The following is a 21,978-nucleotide window of genomic DNA, read 5'->3' as shown; positions in this document are numbered from 1 at the left end:
ACAATGATTAAATCCGTGACCTCGTTCGATGAATTAGCTATCGAAGGATACAATCGCCGAAACGAAGGGTCATTTCGCAGTGAACTGCATCAAAAATGTTTTAACTGCGGGGAGAAAGCTTATCAAGATGCTTTTGAAAGGGTCAGAAAAAGTTAGCGCTGTAAAGGTACGGTCCACAAAGTCAGATAAATTTATTAAGAAGCCAGCACTTGTTTCTTTCTCTGGTTAAGATATGGGAACACTTGGTGTTTTTGATGTTCCTGGAAGTGCTGGGAACTACTTTTCTGAGCTCAGGTTTCTGATACCGGGAGCGACTTGCTTGCTGTTTGCAAAAGTTGTAGCAACTATTTTTTGTGAATAAGTTCTGTGGAGAGTTTTTGGCCAAAAATCGTAAATAATGCAACACAAACTTCTTGGGTTGATGACGAATCTCTTTCGCTAATTGCAAGATTTTTTTGATGAAATGCACTAAAAACTACACGCACGATAAAAGTATCATAATTAAGTAATGACATGTCTGGAATTGTATAGGAATTATGTTATTGCTCACCTTATGCGATCATTAAAGTGACTGTTCATTGATGACATTACTTATGTCTCGTGTAAGGGTACCTTTTCGTAGTGATGGATATTTTGAAAAAAATCGATATTGCCTTATCGATATTTTAATCCGTGAATGAGAAAATCGTTTTTTCGAGAGAAAAATGTAAACCATAAAATGAATTCTGTGCTCAACTCAATTCAATTCGACAGAAATGATTCCTCCGATTGGATGGCGGGTAGATTGTTGTATTTGTAAGCAGGCTGGTCTTTGCATGCAAATGGATCAGGTTTAAGGTAATGATACCCATTTGGTTGTGGCGATAAAAAACTGCTTATTGCGACTCTCTAACCCCAATCAGAGCCCATTGTTCGGCTGAAGATAACGACAAGAGTGTCGATCCACGGGAGGTATGTCGAGAGAAAGTGAAAAAAAATTCAATATCTGGTAAATATTGCAAAGAATTCGCAGATTATTCAGCGGTTAATTGCCTATTGGGCACTTAAATAACACCGGAATGAAGTACCTATGCTGTGGCACCGTCAGAGCAAAAGAACAGGGAAGCCCGGGAGGTCAAAACAAAAACGATGGTTCTCCCGACGCTTGACAACTTCATCACCAGTTGAAATATTGGCATCGCTACAGCAGAATATGAAACGAGCCCGGCTACTTTGTGAATTAGCCCGAAAAAGAAAAACCTGTTTTAATCCACCTAGCGGTGCAATTGTGCCTTTCTCATTTCTCTAAACTATGGCACGGAGGCTTTTTATGTTCAACATAATTGTGGAAATGTCCATTACATTCTTAGTACACTTTGCACTTATACACAATGGCATGCCAGCCACGAACTTGATGAGCTACGTGTCGACGGTGAAACACTTGAAACAAAAAAATATCATACTCCATTAGCCTAATCAGCATTAGATCAATGTTATCTGCTTGCTAACTCATTTTGTCATGCGGGGGTGGGTATGTGAGGAGGGCGAAAGTCCCATGAACCAACGACTCCCCAGCTTAAATTGGTATGCTTTGTGATATAGTGGTGGTTTAAAGATGATGGGGTTGAAAGGGAGGGGTATGAGGGCTGGATGGGGTGGTGGTCTGAAGGGTGATTTAAGGAGATTTTTAAAGGAGAGGAGTGAACAGTAGAGGGGGGGGGGGGGTGTAACCCCTCTCCGTAAACCATCAACTACGCCCCTGTTAAAATCCAGAAACCTTATGCGAGTCGAAAAAAAAATTTGGCCCTCCGGGATTAGTTTGACGTTTTTCAGAGTGATTGCATAACCCTTCTATATGAGAAAGGCAAAAATGTGCCAAAATCCAAAAAAGTGAATCGTCGTCAATTTTTTTTTCGAGTTTGCATCAAATCTCGACGTTTTATGCACCTTGAACACATTTAGCATCAAAAATAAAAATTCTATTTTTAATTTTTCCTGTAGTTTATATGAGAAATTTCTGTGCGGCCGCACTCTGAAACCCGTAATTCCGGAACCAGAATTCCGATCGATCCAAAATTCAATAGCAGCCGATGGGAAGGTTGCACCTTTCATTTGAGACTAAGTTTGGGCAAATCGGTCCAGCCATCTCTTAGAAAAATGACTGACATTATTTTACACATACGCACATACATACACACACATACACACCCATACATACACACATACACATACAGACTTTTTCCGATCTCGACGAACTGAGTCAAATGGGATATGACACTCGGCCCTCCGGGCCGGGATTAGGTTGACGTTTTTCAGAGTTTTTGCATAACCTTTCTATATGAGAAAGGCAAAAACTCAAACTTCTTCATATCAAAACCAATGAACAGTTCGTGATGGCTCAACTGAATCCGATTGAGTCTGTGCTGTAGCGAATTCTAGATAAACTGGAAGCGAAAGAGATTCAGGAGATCTTCCTGAAGCCATCGTGATGAGCAACAATTACCTGACGCACAACAACAAAGACGCCATGTTCTACCTTTTTCTAGCTCTTTTGAAGTTGTTATTTTCACTGCGGGTAATAGTACAAAACAAATTTCATGAGATGATAAAAGGGGGTTAGAGGGTTTTCAATATGATCTTCAGTAGTGTGTCTTCTTGTTACAGAACTGGCACGTAGGGGTCTGTTCTTCATATGGGCATAGCGTGACTTAAAATTTGGGTAACGCATCTATTTCGCATTGAAAATGCCAAAGAAAAAAATTCCCGCCTTCAAAGTGAGGAAATTCCTTCGCTCCGTGTTCCGATATGGTAGTTGTAATGAACTGATTACTAAAACACGGAGATAGATCGCATCAATCTTATCATCGTTCACATAAACGGGTGTCTTCATTCTAGCATTGTCATGTTCAACGGAGTGTTGCATGTTGTTATTCTTAGTAAAACTTTTCGCCATTGCACAGTGGTTCCATTCCTTAAGGGAGGCGGTCATAAATCTATTCAATGCAAATTTTGATACGAAGCTACATTTCTATAGTAAATTTGGGTAGCTGCTCCAGAATTTTTTTTAGTATCGAATAGTACAAGTTGTGCTGCGCTGGTAAAAAAATGAATAGTTATTCATTGGAAGTTCTCTAAATTGTAACTTTTGCACCTGAACGCAAATATTATGATATCCTTTTCGGTCAGGAGCGGATCCAGAAAAAGAAATTTTGATTTTGGAATGAACATTGTACAATAAATTATACGTCAAAAGCTCATTTAATGAAAATCAGTTTTGGTGGCGAAATTTGGTTTCAACTGATTTTATGTTTAAAACTAGTATAAAATTAAAACTAATTTAAAATTTCTCAAAAGGTTAAAAAATTTCGGAGGGGGTCTGGACCCCCAGGACCCTCCCCCTGGATCCGCCACTGTTTTCTGTGAGCATGATATCTCGTGAACCAACTCACAGACCAATCTGCAAATGTTATTCGTAATTATTATAGCAAGTTAACGAAAGAATTTTAAATAAATCGTGCATTTTTTTCCTTTAAAATTATGGTTTTCGTGAATAAAAATTGAGTTTTCCTACAATAAAAATTATCCCATAATAAAAAACCTGTTTTAATCCACCTAGCGGTGCAATTGTGCCTTTCTCATTTCTCTAAACTATGGCACGGAGGCTTTTTATGTTCAACATAATTGTGGAAATGTCCATTACATTCTTAGTACACTTTGCACTTATACACAATGGCATGCCAGCCACGAACTTGATGAGCTACGTGTCGACGGTGAAACACTTGAAACAAAAAAATATCATACTCCATTAGCCTAATCATCATTAGATCAATGTTATCTGCTTGCTAACTCATTTTGTCATGCGGGGCTGGGTATGTGAAGAGGGCGAAAGTCCCATGAACGAACGACTCCCCAGCTTAAATTGGTATGCTTTGTGATACAGTGGTGGTTTAAAGATGACGGGGTTGAAAGGGAGGGGTATGAGGGCTGGATGGGGTGGTGGTCTGAGGGGTGATTTAAGGAGATTTTTAAAGGAGGGGCGCGAACAATAGAGGGGGGGGTGTAACCCCTCTCCGTAAACCATCAACTACGCCTCTGTTAAAATCCAGAAACCCTAAACGAGTCGAAAAATTAGGTTGACGTTTTTCAGAGTGATTGCATAACCTTTCTATATGAGAAAGGCAAAAATGTGCCAAAATCCAAAAAAGTGAATCGTAGTCAAATTTTTTTTTCGAGTTTGCATCAAATCTCGACGTTTCATGCACCTTGAACACATTTAGCATCAAAAATAAAAATTCTATTTTTAATTTTTCCTATAGTTTATATGAGAAATTTCTGTGTGGCCGTACTCTGAAACCCGTAATTCCGGAACCAGAATTCCGATCGATCCAAAATTCAATAGCAGCCGATGGGAAGGTTGCACCTTTCATTTGAGACTAAGTTTGGGCAAATCGGTCCAGCCATCTCTGAGAAAAATGAGTGACATTATTTGACACATACGCACATACATACACACACACATACACACACACATACACACACACATACACACACATACATACATACACACACACATACAGACTTTTTCCGATCTCGACGAACTGAGTCGAATGGGATATGACACCCGGCCCTCCGGGCCGGGATTAGGTTGACGTTTTTCAGAGTGATTGCATAACCTTTCTATATGAGAAAGGCAAAAATGTGCCAAAATCCAAAAAAGTGAATCGTAGTCAAATTTTTTTTTCGAGTTTGCATCAAATCTCGACGTTTCATGCACCTTGAACACATTTAGCATCAAAAATAAAAATTCTATTTTTAATTTTTCCTATAGTTTATATGAGAAATTTCTGTGTGGCCGTACTCTGAAACCCGTAATTCCGGAACCAGAATTCCGATCGATCCAAAATTCAATAGCAGCCGATGGGAAGGTTGTACCTTTCATTTGAGACTAAGTTTGGGCAAATCGGTCCAACCATCTCTGAGAAAAATGAGTGACATTATTTGACACATACGCACATACATACACACACACACATACACACACACATACACACACATACACACACACATACACACACATACATACATACACACACACATACAGACTTTTTCCGATCTCGACGAACTGAGTCGAATGGGATATGACACCCGGCCCTCCGGGCCGGGATTAGGTTGACGTTTTTCAGAGTGATTGCATAACCTTTCTATATGAGAAAGGCAAAAAACCTCCGTTAGAGTACCAGCTATTTTAAAATTGAGAAACGAGAAATAGTTTATGATTTCAAGTTTATTCGTAAATATTGATTGCATTGGGCTTTTTAACGCACTTGAGAACGTAGTTGTAATACGAAGTGGAGTGAAACATTTGCTTCGTACATTAAATAATCCGTAACGATATGTGTTTTAAAGAAAAATGTCAAATAAATTAATATAACTCAATTTCTTATGATTCGATTGATAAGAAATTTTGGGAAAATAAATATTAAGCTATATAGTTTTGATATCAGTAGTAATTATTAACGTAATATAATTTGACAATGTGATATAAACTTTTTCGTCTTGCATTATCCCGTTAAACATATGCAACATCTTAGATTCTCTAGGCAGTCTGGGCGCAGAGATGCGCAGCTGAATCCAAGTTTAAGTGGAACTGGACTGCCCAATGACCAATCCTTTGCCGAAATATTTTTTGGCCTATGGGGGGATTACTGTGCATTGCCAAGGTTTTGAACGTTATTGAACGTTACTGCATTACTTGTGTGGTGCAATTGAATGCCGATGAAATGACGATTTCTTCAAATCATTCAAATGGAAATCCAAACTAACGCGATTTCGAATTTGAAACAATGGGCAATTGGTATAATGTACGTTTGGCATAACGTTTGTATATGCGTTGAATGAATAATAATAAAGTTTATTATTCTTCTTTTCATTAATAATACAGTTCATCTTTCTTCTTGGACAATTGCAATAAGAATTTATGTAAGAAATACTCTAAGTACATGTGAATTTTCTTTATCTAGCAAAAATGTTTTCCCCCATGCTAAGGACTCGCTGCTTTTATGTGAGTAAAAAATTCTTCAGTTTTATACAACAAGATGAAATTTTTATCGAGTTTGTTCAGCTTACAGCGTATGTCAATAAAATCAAAAAAGGATAATCACCGTCCATAAATGAGTTTCTGTTATTAATAGAGCAATACGTTGATTAATGCCTAACGTCCATTATGCCTAACGTATTTATGCCTGATGGGGTACATCCCTAGAATACTGCACTTCATATAGACATCAATAGTGTGTTACTTTTGTACGACGGTTTCCTCGAATATGGACCTTTAAACGATACACTGATTTGCTCACTGGCGCCCCTGTTAACATTGTTTTTCTCACTGGCGCCCCTGTGGCGGACTTATGAAATTAGAAGGCTCGTCCATTCTTCTCTATCTTTGTTAAGCATTACAACGCTCTATCTCTAATCGAAATAGGAGTGTCGATTCCTTTTGTTTTATTTTATTTCACTTGCGCCACCATGCGGAATATTTTCAAATTTTTAAACATCAGTTCAAAGTTCTTGTAGTTCTCTACAACATTGCAGAATATCGAAAGGCTCTATATCTTATCTTTTCACGGATAAGCGACACATTGTTTTGTTCAATAGCGCAACTATGCAGCGATATTCCTAAATTTTTCAAACGTTATATTTCAAGTACATTCATCCCTCTTCAGTTGAAGAACATCAAAACTCTATCCCGTATCGTTTTAGACATATCCGATTTTTCCCTCATTTTGTTCCACCCTTGCACTTGGTTAACATTTGTAAAATAAGCGGAATACGCCCTTTGCAAATATGAACCAAGAGTACGATTGTCTTGAAGTCTTCGACAAACTTGTTCGACATATTTTTAACAGTTTAACTCCTCCCAAAGTCAGTGTTATTATGCTTACATTGACCTCTAGCGATGATTTTATGAACTATGCGTGTTCGCATACATTCTGACGAAAAATCCCATACAATTTAGACTGTTTGGGCTGTGTGCTAGAATCAACTAAATTTACTCACATTTGAATAGTGCCATTTTTTGCCATGTTGCTGTTTTCTTGGTATTATAATTTATATTAGCAAGTGATATCTCTAATAAAGTAACAATGTTTGCACACTTTCTAGTGATAAATCGAAAAAAACCATAGCCTATACCCAAGCGTAAAATTACCAACGAAAATTAATTAACTTAAAATTGTTCCTATTGAGGGCGAGTCAAATTAACACTGCAACTAAGGTGTGACAACAACAACAAACAGTCACGCCGATCCAGATAGAATCTCATTAGCATATCCCCCACCGTGAATAACGGGATGGATGAGCGGAAAAAAACAAAGTACTGATATAATCAATGTATTTCCATCTCACAGTCTGTTTTTATTATTGACCCTATTAAGAATTCCCCCAAAAAAATTCGCTTTGAGCGAGTTGTGTAGTCAAGTGAAAAGCGACTAGCCTCTTGATAACCCTACCGTAATCTATTAACTACATTCACCGTCGAAAGTTGGATATCCCTGGATTGATAAAGCACCATGTCCCGGCCAGTTGGGCGCTAGTTCCGTTGTGAAAGAGGCTAGCTCAGCAATGACTGCCGATGCCGAACGTAGGACTGCAATTGTAAAAAATATAAATTTTGATGAAAATGGCAAGGAACGTGTCTTGCAAAAAGTAGACGAAGATGTTGAATCCCGAAGTCCATCCGAAACCGGAGAAAGCATGTTTCGGCAGTTTATCCAGAAATCATCCTTCTATGGATTGCGGTACGTGTTAGACAATGACTCGAAGCTTGTGGAGAATCTACTTTGGTTGATGGTGATCTTAACTGCCATTGGATTTTGTGCGGTTGGTATAATTTTATCGTGGTGGAGACTAGTTGACCAGGTGGTCGAGATCGTTCAGGATGAGGACCCGTCGCCGATTTGGAGTGTTCCCTTTCCAGCGGTTTCCATTTGTGGGCAGTGGAATGCTGCTGTTATGGATGAGAGGAAAACGAGTTGCCTTGAACGAACAGTTCCGCTGGAACGGTTCTGCGAACAGGTTTGTTGGCATAACCAATGTGACATCTGTCGATCGTTATTCACGGAAACGCGAACGGAGAATGGAGTCTGCTACACGTTTAACAATATAGCTGCTGGAGAGTTGTTCAACCAGGATTTGTGAGCGTTTAAAACAGAATGAAAATTTTAAGTTGATAGCTTATTTTGTTTATCATAGACTCGCGCCGGAGTTGATTTTGTCGAATGCTACGAAGTCAACTGAAAATTGGAATCTTCATGATGGCTATGCCGATTATGGTGTGTTTCTCAAGTACTACCCAAGACCTGCTGTGGATCTGTCGGAAAAATACCGTTTACGAATGAAACTGAAGTTCAATGAGAGTTTCGTAGATTCAGGATGTGGTGACTCCGGTGCGATAAGGGTATTCCTACACAATCCGGTAGATTTTCCGTATAAGGGAAGGAATGCCGTACTAATAAAATCTGGAGAATTCGTGGATATATCTGCACACCCTGTAGTGAAACAAGTGCCTCAGCTCTTGAAATATTATCCTTCAAGCAGGTTAGCAAAAAACAGATTTTAAAATGTTAAAATTGCATCGCTTTCACTTATGTTTTCCAGTGCCAAGTGTTATTTCTCAGAACAACGACAATTGCGTTATTTCCGAATCTACAGCCAGCACAACTGCGAATTGGAATGCCGCATCAACTATTTTCTGGAAAAGAAAAAGTGTGCCCTGTCCTACATGCCCAGAGAAGCGGGAAATAAGCTGTGTAAGAACTCTTTTCACTGGGATGATCACTTCGATAAGGAAGCGCTTTTGTTAGCTAGGACCCATCGTATTCCTCTTTCAAGATATTTTGTGCACACCTGTAACTGTTTACCAACATGTAATGAAATTAGCTACAATAGTGTCGTGCTAAGAAGTGCACGAAGCGAAAACTCTTCCGAACTCGTTATTCATTTTGGAGAAGATCACTTTTATGGATTTCGCAGAACAATTCGCTACGGTTGGCTGGATTTTATAGCGAATGCTGGTGGAATTATTGCATTGTTGCTGGGAATCTCCGTTATCACCGTAATAGAGATGATCTACTACTGCACACTGAAACCGTTGCTTGCTTAATTATAAACATTATTGTTGCGATAGTCGAACAAAGTCGTTTTATTATACAGTCGTGGCAAATTTATGAACCATTTATTCCTAATACATTCAATAACATTTCAATAATAATAACCATTTTCCCGTTGAGACAAATTTCCCATAACCAACCTTTCTTTGATGTCGTAAACAGATTTTCTCCTAATACAATGAGACGGATTGCGTAAAACACCTTCGCCTTATCCGTCGATTAGTCAAACCACAAACAAAGCAAATCCACTTTCCTCACTCAGGCAGCCAGTCAAAAACCCCTAAGAAAGCAATTTCTTACCGAATGACTTGTCGCCATAAAATCGATTTGAATCGGTGCCAGCATCTTTCGGAAGCAAATCTGTTACCTCACATGAAAGCCACTGCGGTTCTCAATGTGTTCATCTCCACACAACTCCAAAGCAAGGGGAAAGGGGTTCGATTGTAAAAATATTGAATGCCGCCTTCTAGAAGATTTCCGGACTCAACAATGCAAGGCAAAGTGTTAGAGACAAGCGAAAGAAAGGAGCGGAGAAGAGTTGCTGACGGGTGATCGGAAAATGCGAAAATACCCTTAAGTGCAGGAACCTGTTGAGATTTGAAAATCCCACAACGATCCCTTCAACGAACGTCGACGTCTTCATCATCATCCCCATCATCGTTGCTAGTTGCTGGTGCTGCTGCTGGTTGTCGACTTTCCGGTTGTATTGAAAGATGTGGGGCCATTTTCCGTTACTGCCATAAGTATATATAGGTATATATCTGCATATATTTAGCACTGGTGGAGCATATGTTGATTTGTTTTTTTTGGAACCATTTTCTTCTGGAGTGAGTACACATTCGTCTTTTCTGTGATATGTTTTATGTACATTTGAAAGCACATTAGGGTTTATGAAAGTATATGGATGGATATGACACAAATAAGTTTAATGAAATTATATTACGTTTTGTAAAATCTGTGGCATTATTTGTTTGGATTACAATGGAACTGCTTAAAAAAGTCGAAAAAGAGATCTTGTTTCGAGGAAGCTCTTCAATGCTCAAAATAAACTGGTTGACAATCTATGTTCGTGGAACAAGATACCGCCGATTGAAACTTCATGATACATTTCATAATGCCATGTTACTCCGTGTAAAAATTCGAAATAATACAACATCACAAACGTTACTTAGTTTCTGAAATTATAAATAGGAGTAGCATTACTGCACTTCAAAAATCAAGAATATAAGAGCACGATAACCCGAGAAGAAATTTCGAAGATTTATTTATTTTTTGTTTATTTATTTATTCATTTGTCATTCATATTTATTTATTATTTTATTTATTTATTTATTCATTTATTTATTTATTTATTTATTTATTTATTTTTATTTATTGATTTGTTTATTTATTCATTTATTTATTTATTTATTTATCTATTTATTGCTTTTCTCCTATTAAAAGGCTACGCAATCTGTCGGAATTTGGACTGTTTAACTCGGAGGGCCAATTCTCTTATACAATTCGACTCAGTTCGTCGAGTTTGGCAAATGTCTGTGTGTGTGTATGTATGTATGTGACCAAAAATATGCACATCGGTTACTCAAAGATGGCCGAACCGATTTTCTCAAACTTAACCTCAAATGAAAGGTACAATGTTCCCATAGGCTGCTATTGAATTTTACTCAATTCCGACTTCCGGTTCCGGAGTTACGGGTTGAAGAGTGCGACCACGCATGAAATTCCTACATAAATTGGTATCCGCATGTTATCTAAAAGATGCAAAATCTAATAAAATGTGTTCTAAATTGCTTGGATTTATAGTTTCAGCTCACTGGTTCCCCATCAAATCCACATTTACCACTTTGGACACCTTCGGCGGAACCGAAAGCTTCGGGAATGTAGCTAAGTTTCTAAAGTGAATTCACATCTGCTTCTTAGAAATGTGTTACTCAATTTTCTCAAATTTAGTCTCAAATGAAAGCTACAGCATCCATATTGACTGCTGTTAGATTTCGTTGTAATCGGAGTTCTGGTTCCTGTGTTACGGGTTGAAGTATGCGGTCACATTCCCATACAAACTAATATAATCATTATATCTAAACGATGCAAAACTAATAGGAAAGAGTTTTAAATAGTTTGAAATTGTTGGTCTGGATCACTAATTGCAAATCAAAGCCTCTTTGACCACATTGAGAACTGTTGAGGATCCCAAAAATTTGAGAAAATGGCCAAGTTCCGAAATTAGATTCACACCTGTTTCTCATATATTGCTGACTCGAGTCTCACAATCTTAGTGTTAAATGAAGGGTATATTATTCACATTGGTTGCTACCGAATTTCATTTAAACGAAATACTGGTTCCGGAGTTGAGTAAAAGAATCCGACAACGAGGATGAAGATGGACTGTGACAAGCATATTTAAGATAAATTGTGCAATGGCAGTGCTGTTAACACAGCAAGTATGCCATAAGCAGCATTAGCGAGGGCTACGGCTAAGACTAAGTGATTATGTCTTTACATCACACGTTCGACTCAATTCGTTTAATTCGGCAAATGTGTGTGTGCGTATGAGTGTGTATGTGTGTATGTATGTTACCATCAATCGCACATCGGTTACTCGAAAATAAACGAACCGATTTTCTCAAATGAAAGTCATAGGTTGCTATGGAATTTATTTCTGATACGACATCCGGCCCTGGAGTTACTGGATGAAAAGTGCGGTATCTTAGCATATTTCTACCATCTTCCAAATTTGAAATTATTGATGCAATGCTTCATTTGGCTGCTATTGAATTTTATCACGCATTAACTTTCGGTTCCGGATTTACAGGTTGGTTAGTGCGGTCATATCACTTTTTCATTTTAACTGGTACCACTATCAAAATGATGCAAAATTTATTAAAATTGAAGAAAATAAAAGATAAATTATATTTTAAAAATTATACCGTCGACACGCAGCTCAACAAGTTCGTGGCTGGTGAGCCATTGTGTATAAGAGCAACGTGTACTAAGAATGTGATAGACATTTCCACAACTATATTGAACATAACCAGCCCTGGAGTCATAGTTTGGAGAAGCGAGAAAGGCACAATTGCACCACTAGGTGGATTAAAACAGGTTTTTGTTGATTTATTTATTTAATTATTTATTTATTTAGTTATTTATTTATTTATTTATTTTTTTTTTATTTATTTATTTATTTATTTATTTATTTATTTATTTATTTATTTATTTATTTATTTATTCATTTGTTTACAGTTAATATTAACATATATAGTATGGTCCTAATTGTGGTTTCTTACTATAGTTAAAACATTAATTTGTATTCTGCTTCGTGGAATGGCAAAGTCAAACTGCAAACCAACAACTGAGCAATATTCCAATGTTAACAGAACGAGTGAGCAGTGAAAGACTTCAAGCAAAAGTTCTTGAATATTCTCATTATGAATCCCTTTTGCGACAATACAAATGATATGCTGCTTAAATGTCAATTGTTCATCGAGAAAAACTCCGAGATGTTTGACACAATTCATGATTCTGCCGGACAGTATTCGAATCGAATTTGCGTTTTTTTCCTCGCGACAGGATCATTCGGTTGATTTCGCACCATTCCGCAAAGGTTACCAGTTGACGTTTAAGGAAAGCTTCTTCGTCAGTATTCCAGATTCTGTGGTATAACTGAAAGTCATCAGCGAATGACAGCCGTGGATCTTCTAAGCAAAAGTTGACGTCGTTGAAATACAGGAGAAAAATCGAAGGACCGAGATGGCTGCCCTGCGGAATACCAGATGAAGCGAATGAATCTTCGGATACACAACGACCTATCTTGACAGCTAGACATCGATCACTGAGATACTATTATATCTGTTATATATGTTATACATGTTAAACGTTTCGGCATAAATGTTCAGCTTCGGCGATGTACTGTTTGCAGTGATTGAAAATGGATTCCAACATAACCATTTCAAATAGCTTAGAAACTGCAGTAGTGAGAAGCACATAGTTTCAAATTCTGCAATCATTAAAACAAATGAAATTCAAAAATTATTATAGAAAAAATTGATAAAAAGTGATCGAATTTATAAAATGCGTAGAATGATTAATAGTTTGATTAGTTCAGCTCTTTGAGTGAAAAATTAGACAATATTAAAAACTTATACAATTAATACAATATGTTAAAATAATTCTAGCTAACAATATAATAAAGTAATTGGTGTCAAATTAATAACTTGGATTAAATGCATAAAATGAAAGATTGTAATGTATTAGTCAGTTTATGAAAATGGAAAAAAAAGATCAAATTATATGAACTGAAAAAATGAATAAAATGCATAAAATGCTAACAGTAAGTAAAATAATTTAAATGAATGATATGAATAAAATGCACAAAATGAATAAGCTGATCAGAATAAATTCAAGGAACGAAAGGAATAAAATAGATAAAACTAACTCAAATAAACAAAATGAATAAAAAGAATGCTGAATGAAATAAGGGTTTATAATGAAATGATCATAAATTTAAAATCAGTCGAAAGCTTAAAAAAATAAATACAAAAAAGGAATATAATCCTTGAAATGACTAAACTTAAAAATTACGTGTATAGAATGGAATGTATAAAAAATGATTTAAATAAAGCAAATGAATGAAACGAATTGTACAAATTTGAGAACCACTGTTTCTGTATGTTCCGAAATGTTTGTAAAAACCCCATTATTTGAAAAATGGTTAGTTAATATACAATACACTTTCTATGTTTCAATTCTTTTCGGTTGTCACCTTTTTGTTTTCGTTCTTCTGTTCTTGACGATGTCGTTTAAGATTATATGATGTTTCTCTTTTGTTTATGGAGCTTAATTAGTAATCAGGAAACTGGACCGTTTAATTTGTTTTGGGATTTCAATCACACAATTCTCAAAAAAGCACACAATACAATTTTCAAATCCAGTTTTTTAATGCGTGATTGGAAATAGTAAACTGAGATAAGGTCACATGCGCATTTAAGCCCCCTAAACAAAAAGCAATAGAGAGAGTACTGATGAATGAGACAGGTAAACACTTCAAAATGTTCATTTGCATTGAAGTAAATAGAAGGGAGTGTGCAGTGCTGGCGATTATATTCATTGTCGATAAAAGCAAAAGACTACTAATTGTGAACTGAAGCGTTCTCGGCATAAAGCGAATATGGGCGACTGTAACCTTCGCTACAAGTTAGAAGAATTATTATACTTTCATCCCACATCGAGAGTTCAGAGGGTCTTTGGGAGACTTTTCCCGAATCTAGTTTGTGGATATTTTTTAACTTTGATCCATTATTAAAAGTTCACACCAATAAAATAAATACGCCTTTTCAATAATATCATCGCAAAACAAGTCTTTTAATTTTCAGATGACATGTTTTATTTAAAATTCAGTAGAGATACGAACAGTTTAACAACACACATGGAATGTCTGTTTTCAAAATTTTCATCTTCAAACATCTTTGTTACCCAGTTACGTCGAATATTTTTTTGAGATACCCAAAGATTTCCTTATCTATAGTGTATTTAAACACTCGGTACCTAAGTATAGAATCAAATTAAATTGGAGTATGTGTAGTTTCCGTTCTTTTGGTCACATACATTCCCATAGTGCAATGTTTCGAAGGTATAATTTTTCATCTTCAGGGAAAAGCAGGGTTTGAACATTAATTAGTTTTAGTTTTCTCATAATACAAACATTTTGAGAATTTTCGTAGGACTAGAAATATTTTCTGTCCTAAGTAAGATGTAATATTGAATTTATTTCTATGAATGACTGTTGTATACCAAAATCCAAAAACTTTTTATAGATAAACAGCAGACAAAAAACTGTTTTGTCTTCCTAAACCTTGGACATTAACAAATGTTTCAGATTAGTAGAAAATATTATGACCCAACTTTGAAATGGATAAAGAAAAAGAAAGATAGATGTACGGGACCGCGGGGCAAGTCTGACACCTTAAGCGCAATATTTTTTTTTAAATTCCACAAAGCTCTTAAAATTTTATATTCTGTGCATAATCCTTGTTTAGGTATAACAAAATATAATTTTTTCAGCGTTTCAAAAAATTGAATTCATTAAAAATTATTGGTTGCCAAAAAATGACATTTTAAAAACGCTGCGGGTAACTTTGAACTTTCTTTTTGTCAATTTTTTTCCATTAAAAATGTATTGTGTATGTGTGATAAAGTGTAATTATGTGTATATGAGTATGTGTGATGCAAACGCATGCTTTCTGTAGCGTTGCAAGAGGAAGAGTATTCGAATGCGTGGTTTTATGAATAAATAATGTTTAACGCATGGTTAATATTATGGTACGGGTTTTCTCAAGTAATTCTTTCGAGCCTAATTGCCACTTGTATAGCCATTCTAAGTAGGAAGAGCTGTTATGCAAGCATATTATATACGCTATTACTAGAACTCATTCACTTAAAGGGACGCACGCTTCGTAGTAAGCTATCCGGTTCGTGTTGTGATTTTTCGGAACACTGTTGATCAATAATCCGGCGGTCAATGAAAATTTTTCATCAATATCATTTCAAAATCTCAGATTATACTTGTCGTTTCTGTTTGTAATATAACTATGAATCACGTACAATTTAATTCTTAATTTTTTGGTCGGTTTTTAGACAATACTGATAAATAAAGTCAAAAAGCATAGTTTCCGTGTATTTCAATTATTAACATGACGTAATTATAGTCTAATTTAACACGACAAATATACCCAGTCGTTTGTAACGATTCAAAAACGAACCCAATCAACTAAACACCGTGTCGGTCTTACCCCACCCAAAAACTGTCGGTCTTACCCCAACAGCGCACATTTTCGTTAAATGCTCAATTAGCAGTATTGAAATACTCAAACTTATCTTCAATTCACACAAATAACGATATGGAGAGTAGAATAGAATGTGTGACACAAAAACTGGTCATTTTTAAGCTTTTGTGTTATTGAAACCTTAAAATGTATCAACTAAAAATAACATCCAAATGCGTATCAACTTTGCTTTTGCTTGTTTTGTTTATTTTGTTGACGTTTAGTGAATCCATACGGCATCGATGTGTATCGAAATACCTAAAATAATCGTACTAATAATATCCTGTCATTATTGTATGATTTAAAATTTGATATCTGGGAAAAGTCGTGGGGTGTCAGGCTTACCTAGGGTGTCGGGCTTACCCCCAGTTCCCCTACGTGGTGACAGTTGTCACGAACACAAAGAGAGAGAAATAGAGAGAAGGAATGGGCGACGTGTGAGCCATGGAAGCTGATGTTTAGTGCAGTCACATCATTTGTGTGATTTTTTTATTGCTTACTGCCTTATTATAAGTAATGCAACTGATATTTTTTTTCGTCATGACCAGTATATCCTAAATCTTGCAAAACTATACTAACATATACCTCACGGCAATGCTTAATCCAAAGTAAATACATCAATTCTGAAAAAAATCACTTTGAAGTGAACTTTTACATTATTTTGTCTTAGAAGTGTACTTACTTATTAATTTTTGAGATCCGAAAATTATTGAGTAAATTTATAAAATATTTTCGGATCGATTTCCTTGAATCACGTAGATGTATTTTCATATCTCGATGCTCAAAATCGTTTTAGTTTTGCCCCCGAAACACCAGTGAATCAATGCTTTTTATGTTACGGTCTCATTTTTAGTTATTGAAAATTGGAAAGTGAGGAATGAAAATATAATTTTTTTAATATCTTCGTCGTTCGTGAACGGATTTTGATGATCTATAGCTTGTGAAGAAAAAAATCCTTTATAAGTTCACTAATTATTTGTACAAAACTTGTCCAAATTGCTTTGTTTGAAAGTTATTTGCTTAAAACCTGTTGAATTTTTCACAAAATCTCCCATATCCCAGAAAGTAAACAATACATCCAAAACAAAAATAAAGGCGTCAAATTGTCACGTTAGGCTTTTTATTTGAAACTAGTTTCCTTAAGTTCGGTTTAGCCGTTCCTGAGATAACTACATGAAATTAGCGTATATAATATATACACACACATACAAACATTGTCCCAATTTGTCGAGCTGAGTTGATTGGTATACTCGGGCCTCTGGGTCTCGGAGAAGTTTCCAAAGATATTGAGCGTATCCTATACATTTCTTTCGTAAGAAATGTAATTTGTGACGTGGTTAGGCTTGCTACCTCTAGTGAGGCATTCACCCGTATATTTTCACTGACCTAAGATAAGCTGCAAAGAAACATGAGTTATAGGCTGAAATCAGACAGAAATATGAATCTAAACGATTTTTACACTTTAGAGAACTGTAATCGGTTATTATTACCTACTAAGATGAAAAGAAACAAGTACCTATAAACTTTTTCATTTCATTCTGTCAGGGAACCAAATTAGCACTGGTTGGAAAGTTACCAAATTGACTCACATTCACGGTTGATTGTTTTGTATTAGCAAAGCGTACCGCTGTTCTGTTCCGTTTGCATTAAACTTTGTGAACACACACTTTTCGCGTTAGTAAACCGTTATGTTGGTTTAGATGGGTGTGGAATTTCACTTCCCCGGCTAACCACAAAGAACCCAAGAGCACCAGCCACTGTCGCTGTAGTGAATAAGCGGAACGAACATTGCTCTCCACCATACGGGAAGGGAAGAGTAAAAAACACTGCGGCGTCCTCCGGAATTCTTTGCGAATTATTCGTAGCAGGGGAGGTTCCAACAAAAAAGTAGATCTCTCCTTACTGATTAACAATCAAGGGCCGCTGCATAAACATGCAGCATAACATCAGAAGAATTTGTTTGAAAGAAATACATTTAATGCTCTAAAAACGTTAAAACGTGTCCTTTCGTCAGAAAGGCCTGAAGATCGTCCCCAAAAACCGGAGTGTCCGGATCAAACTCAGAGGGGCGGCGATCCTAGACGTGGCAATTATTGCAAAGCCGTGTTGAGTCTTACCAGGTAACGGCAACTGAGTTGCGGATAGAGCAGACATGTCTGCGATACAAGTAATGGGCGGATTCCCCATCCAAGAAGTATTCGCGCGCTCATTCGAAGGCTTCGTAAGTGCCAAAACCAGCGGTGTTTTGCACCGCCAAGGTGGACAGTGGAACAGTATAACCTGATGCTGACAGTACTAATCGATAAGCTAATAGGGCGAAGGCCAGCTGTCATCGGAGGAGGTTTTAATGCCTGGCTGCCCTTTTATGCAATTCTGACGTTAGCGCCAATAGGAATATTTTTCAGGAAACCAATTTTTGTGTTTCGTGATGTTTTCAAAAGCACGAATAATGTTTCAACTATCTGTTCTGTACAAAATGTGTACATCGTAGATAATAGCCAATCGCTTAAATTTTCAATTTTTGGCAAAAGCCTTGTAAATTTTAGCTAACGTCACTTTTTCAAAAAAATAGCGATTTCATTTCACTGTTTTTATGCAATTCTGACGTACGTATACAAACCAAAAGTACCGGGTAAAACGTGTCGTATATTATCAACCGTTTCATCTGAATTATCTGCAAATGATTATGAATTCCTTCAAGTTTCCGAGGCTATATGTGGTGGTCTGGTCAGATGGTCAGTTTTGGATCTATGCGGATGTTCCGTGGGTTATGTCCGAGGGCCATTCAGTACATTTTCATTAATTTTCCAAAGTTTAGCTGCAAGTCAGGCATTATTATAAAATGTATTGTATATTTTATCCTACATTTGAACACTATAACTTTATTTTGGTATCATGTGGGCCTCTTTCAGGCAACGTGGACGCAGTTCTGGGCTGGAAGTCCTAGTGAGTATGGAATGCGCTACCCATGTTTGTGAAACATTTATACTTGAAGATACCTGCCATGCGGCACATTAACGATGATCTGCAGACATGTAAAGTCATCCGTGAACACGGAGAAACTTTACAACCCATTCGGTGATTCCAGATTCCTTTTCAACGGACACATTTTTAAGTGAATATTCCTGTCACGCGGCACATCAAGGTGCACCAGCTCGGTTTTCTACGAACAATGCTATCACATGTAAAGTCATCCGGGATGAAACGTTTTTGTTAAACATTTCTGTCATGCGACATATCAAATAATATCAACTCTATAATTTATGGACAATGCAAATTCAAAGCCAAATAGGGACACTTTATTAACAATTCTGGAATATGGAAGTTCAGACCAAACGATTCTAGTAATTATTTCTGTCATGCGGCACATCAAATTCTGTGATCTGTGAAAAATACAATCATATTTGAAGACATTTGGATACAGTGTTCCACTTAACGACTGATCCCGGTAATTCCGGTTTCCCGCTTCTTTGGTAATTTTTTAGTGAATATTCCTGTTACACGGCACATCAAAATACATCATATAGGTTGTCTATAAACTATTCAAGAACATTTGAAGTCTTCCTAGTACACGGTTATTCTGGAGTTGATTGCATTTTTAGTGGATCCAGCGTGTCGAATAACAGGTGTATTCAGGTACAAACGTTTCACGGGTATGGGTTACTCATTTTGAATCCACAAAGTCTCTCAGATGGTTTCAAAATTAGTTTAGAGTCTTTATATATACAATTTATTAATGTTCATGTTATATTAATACCATTTTGCATGCTATATTTTGAAAAATTAATGAAACTGGCTTAACATTGCCTCGGACTGACCCCATGAAATTTTCGTATAAATTTGGAGCCGGATATGTGAACAGTTCAACTCACGGTTTATGAGACTTGAATAAATTCCATTTCATTTGCAGGTGTTTTGGTTGGAATTGGTTTTGAAATTAATTGGTTGGGTACCGATTGCGCACTACAATGATGAAATATAGAACAACAGCGGTCAAGGTTTTGAACAAAAGTTTTCACCAAGATACATTCGTACATTATTGTGGTATGAAAAATACATGTTGAAAAAGACTAAGCTTGCTGCTTTAAAGAAGCATTCGAACTTGCACAGGAGACTTCTTTATAAAATATAAATAGTTAAAAAAAATTATCGTGCTAAAAGAACTAATTTGAATACCACCCTACCATAAATATAACACCACCCTAGCCATTTACATCACAAAATGATGCTTATCTAGCTCCCAACATTACTTATGATACAACAGCTTAAGAATAAATTGTTTTGTCTTGTTAAATATACCTTCAATACTATATTGCACCGGTACGTCACTTTGGTAAAAAATGGCGTGTACGTCACTTTGTTTTTCTCGTTTTAAAAGGCCATTTTGCATAATTTTTTAAAGACAATTATACTGAAAGATGTGGATTTTTGTGGAGAATTCAGAAATATGAAAAAATGAAATTTGACCAAAGTGGCGCTTACGTCACTTTTGCATACAAGGGCAGTTGGGCGGTGGAATGGAAAAACGGACTAACCTATTCAAGAGGGCTCCTGGTCGCTAGCGAGAGACATGAAGTGAAGAGTATACCCCTGTTAGCTGCGCTCTTTATGTAACTGTTTTTTTAAACTGTGTCTAAAAATCCCTCCATCATGTTTTGAGAGGGATATTATCAAAGACATTGTATTATAATGGGTGTTGTTTTATTAGTAATAACAATGAGACTTCTAAAGCTTAAGTTTACTCACGGTAGACCCGGTCTGATACTATTTAAAATACATATAATTTTAAGCCTTTCTTGAATACACGGTTCTTCACTATTATACAAAGCTGCACACAATGCGGATTTCTATTTTCTACTCAATTAAACATAGAAGTGCAGAATCCGTACATCAAAATGACAGACAGTCCAAAGGCCAACACTAGACTCCATCCGAGAAGAAGAACTGGAGTTTATATCCACGCGAGCATAATTTATTTATCTGGTTCGAACTGTAACTGATGGACTTTTGGACGGGACTTGATGCTGTCTGACTTCCTGTCCCCCGGACGGATGTCATCCTTAATACCTTCAGTTAATACCGCAGTTCTTGTGAGGGGTGAGGCAAATACAACGGAATCGATTGCGTGTAGGCTGGAAAATGTTCGCATTTGAATGTTAATTCGATTATATGAATAAAGCATTCTCTTCTCCTTCGATCTGTAGCCGGGGTAAGATTGCGAACGCACACACAACACTTGTTTCCATAATTTGTTCCCCTTGTCGTGTCGGTGTGGCAATTATTCTGGCTGCTTTCGAGTACTGTGATCGTAAATGATGAAAATTGCAGCGGTTTACCAATGTTGTTTACTGATTAATAATTGATGGCGGAGAAGGTTGGTTTTAGGTTGATGTATTGTCATTTCGATGATTGAATTACGGATTTTCCTCTTGATTGCTGAGGGTGGTGAATTTGGGTCATTTTGTGGAATAATCGATAATTTGCATAATCTTTATAAAGGGTGATTGTAGTTTGTTATCCGTTAAAACAATTTTTTCATGTGTAGACGATTTTAAAAATCCGCTCGAACTAACCTTATGTGGCCGTGAGCAAACGTATCTACATCCCTGGCAGGCAGCAACTTTGATTTTCCCGCTGGGAGTTGATAATTTTCCGCTTTCCTTCAGCATAAAAGAAGCTCATTTTATTTTATTTTTATTTAGTTTCTTTCGGCACTATCTTGGTCGTTGGTTTTTGTCCTTTTTGACTATGCGGACAGAGGTTGGTGTGTAGTACTAATCCTGGTGAAGGAGGGAACAAATCACTGTCCTCATATAAGACCAATTTAGAAGAAGGAAGTACTGACATCATCAGGATTCATTTCTTGTTTACACTCGGAACGTGCCTGCGTCGTACGAAATGGGATGCGGTATGGTAGTTAACCGTATCGTAAGATGTCATTACTTCTCACATCGTTTCGATAGCGTTCTTAGTTGCGAATCGGCAGACCGAAAGGAGAAATTTCTCGTTATCAT

The 21,978-nt window shown here is 36.6% G+C and overlaps 1 protein-coding gene across 1 annotated transcript; it reads left to right on the top strand.

The window, feature by feature from the left end:
- Positions 1-7,599: 7,599 nt before the first annotated feature.
- On the top strand, positions 7,600-9,139 carry LOC131686890 (pickpocket protein 28-like). Its single transcript, XM_058970895.1, has 4 exons — positions 7,600-8,171; positions 8,230-8,574; positions 8,635-8,835; positions 9,010-9,139. The coding sequence occupies exons 1-4, from the start codon at positions 7,600-7,602 to the stop codon at positions 9,137-9,139; spliced, it is 1,248 nt and encodes a 415-aa protein (XP_058826878.1).
- The last annotated feature ends 12,839 nt before the right edge of the window (positions 9,140-21,978 follow it).

Source organism: Topomyia yanbarensis, chromosome 3, assembly GCF_030247195.1.
Source record: "Topomyia yanbarensis strain Yona2022 chromosome 3, ASM3024719v1, whole genome shotgun sequence".
NCBI lineage: Eukaryota > Metazoa > Arthropoda > Insecta > Diptera > Culicidae > Topomyia > Topomyia yanbarensis.
Note: the sequence above shows the minus strand (reverse complement) of the source record. Positions and strands in the feature narration are given on the sequence as shown.

Coding starts and splice junctions, on each gene's coding strand:
- LOC131686890 (XM_058970895.1), top strand. CDS start 7,600: ATGACTGCCGATGCCGAACGTAGGACTGCAATTGTAAAAAATATAAAT. Junction 8,575..8,634: donor AAATATTATCCTTCAAGCAG/GTTAGCAAAAAA, acceptor TATGTTTTCCAG/TGCCAAGTGTTATTTCTCAG. Junction 8,836..9,009: donor TTCGATAAGGAAGCGCTTTT/GTTAGCTAGGAC, acceptor TGGATTTCGCAG/AACAATTCGCTACGGTTGGC.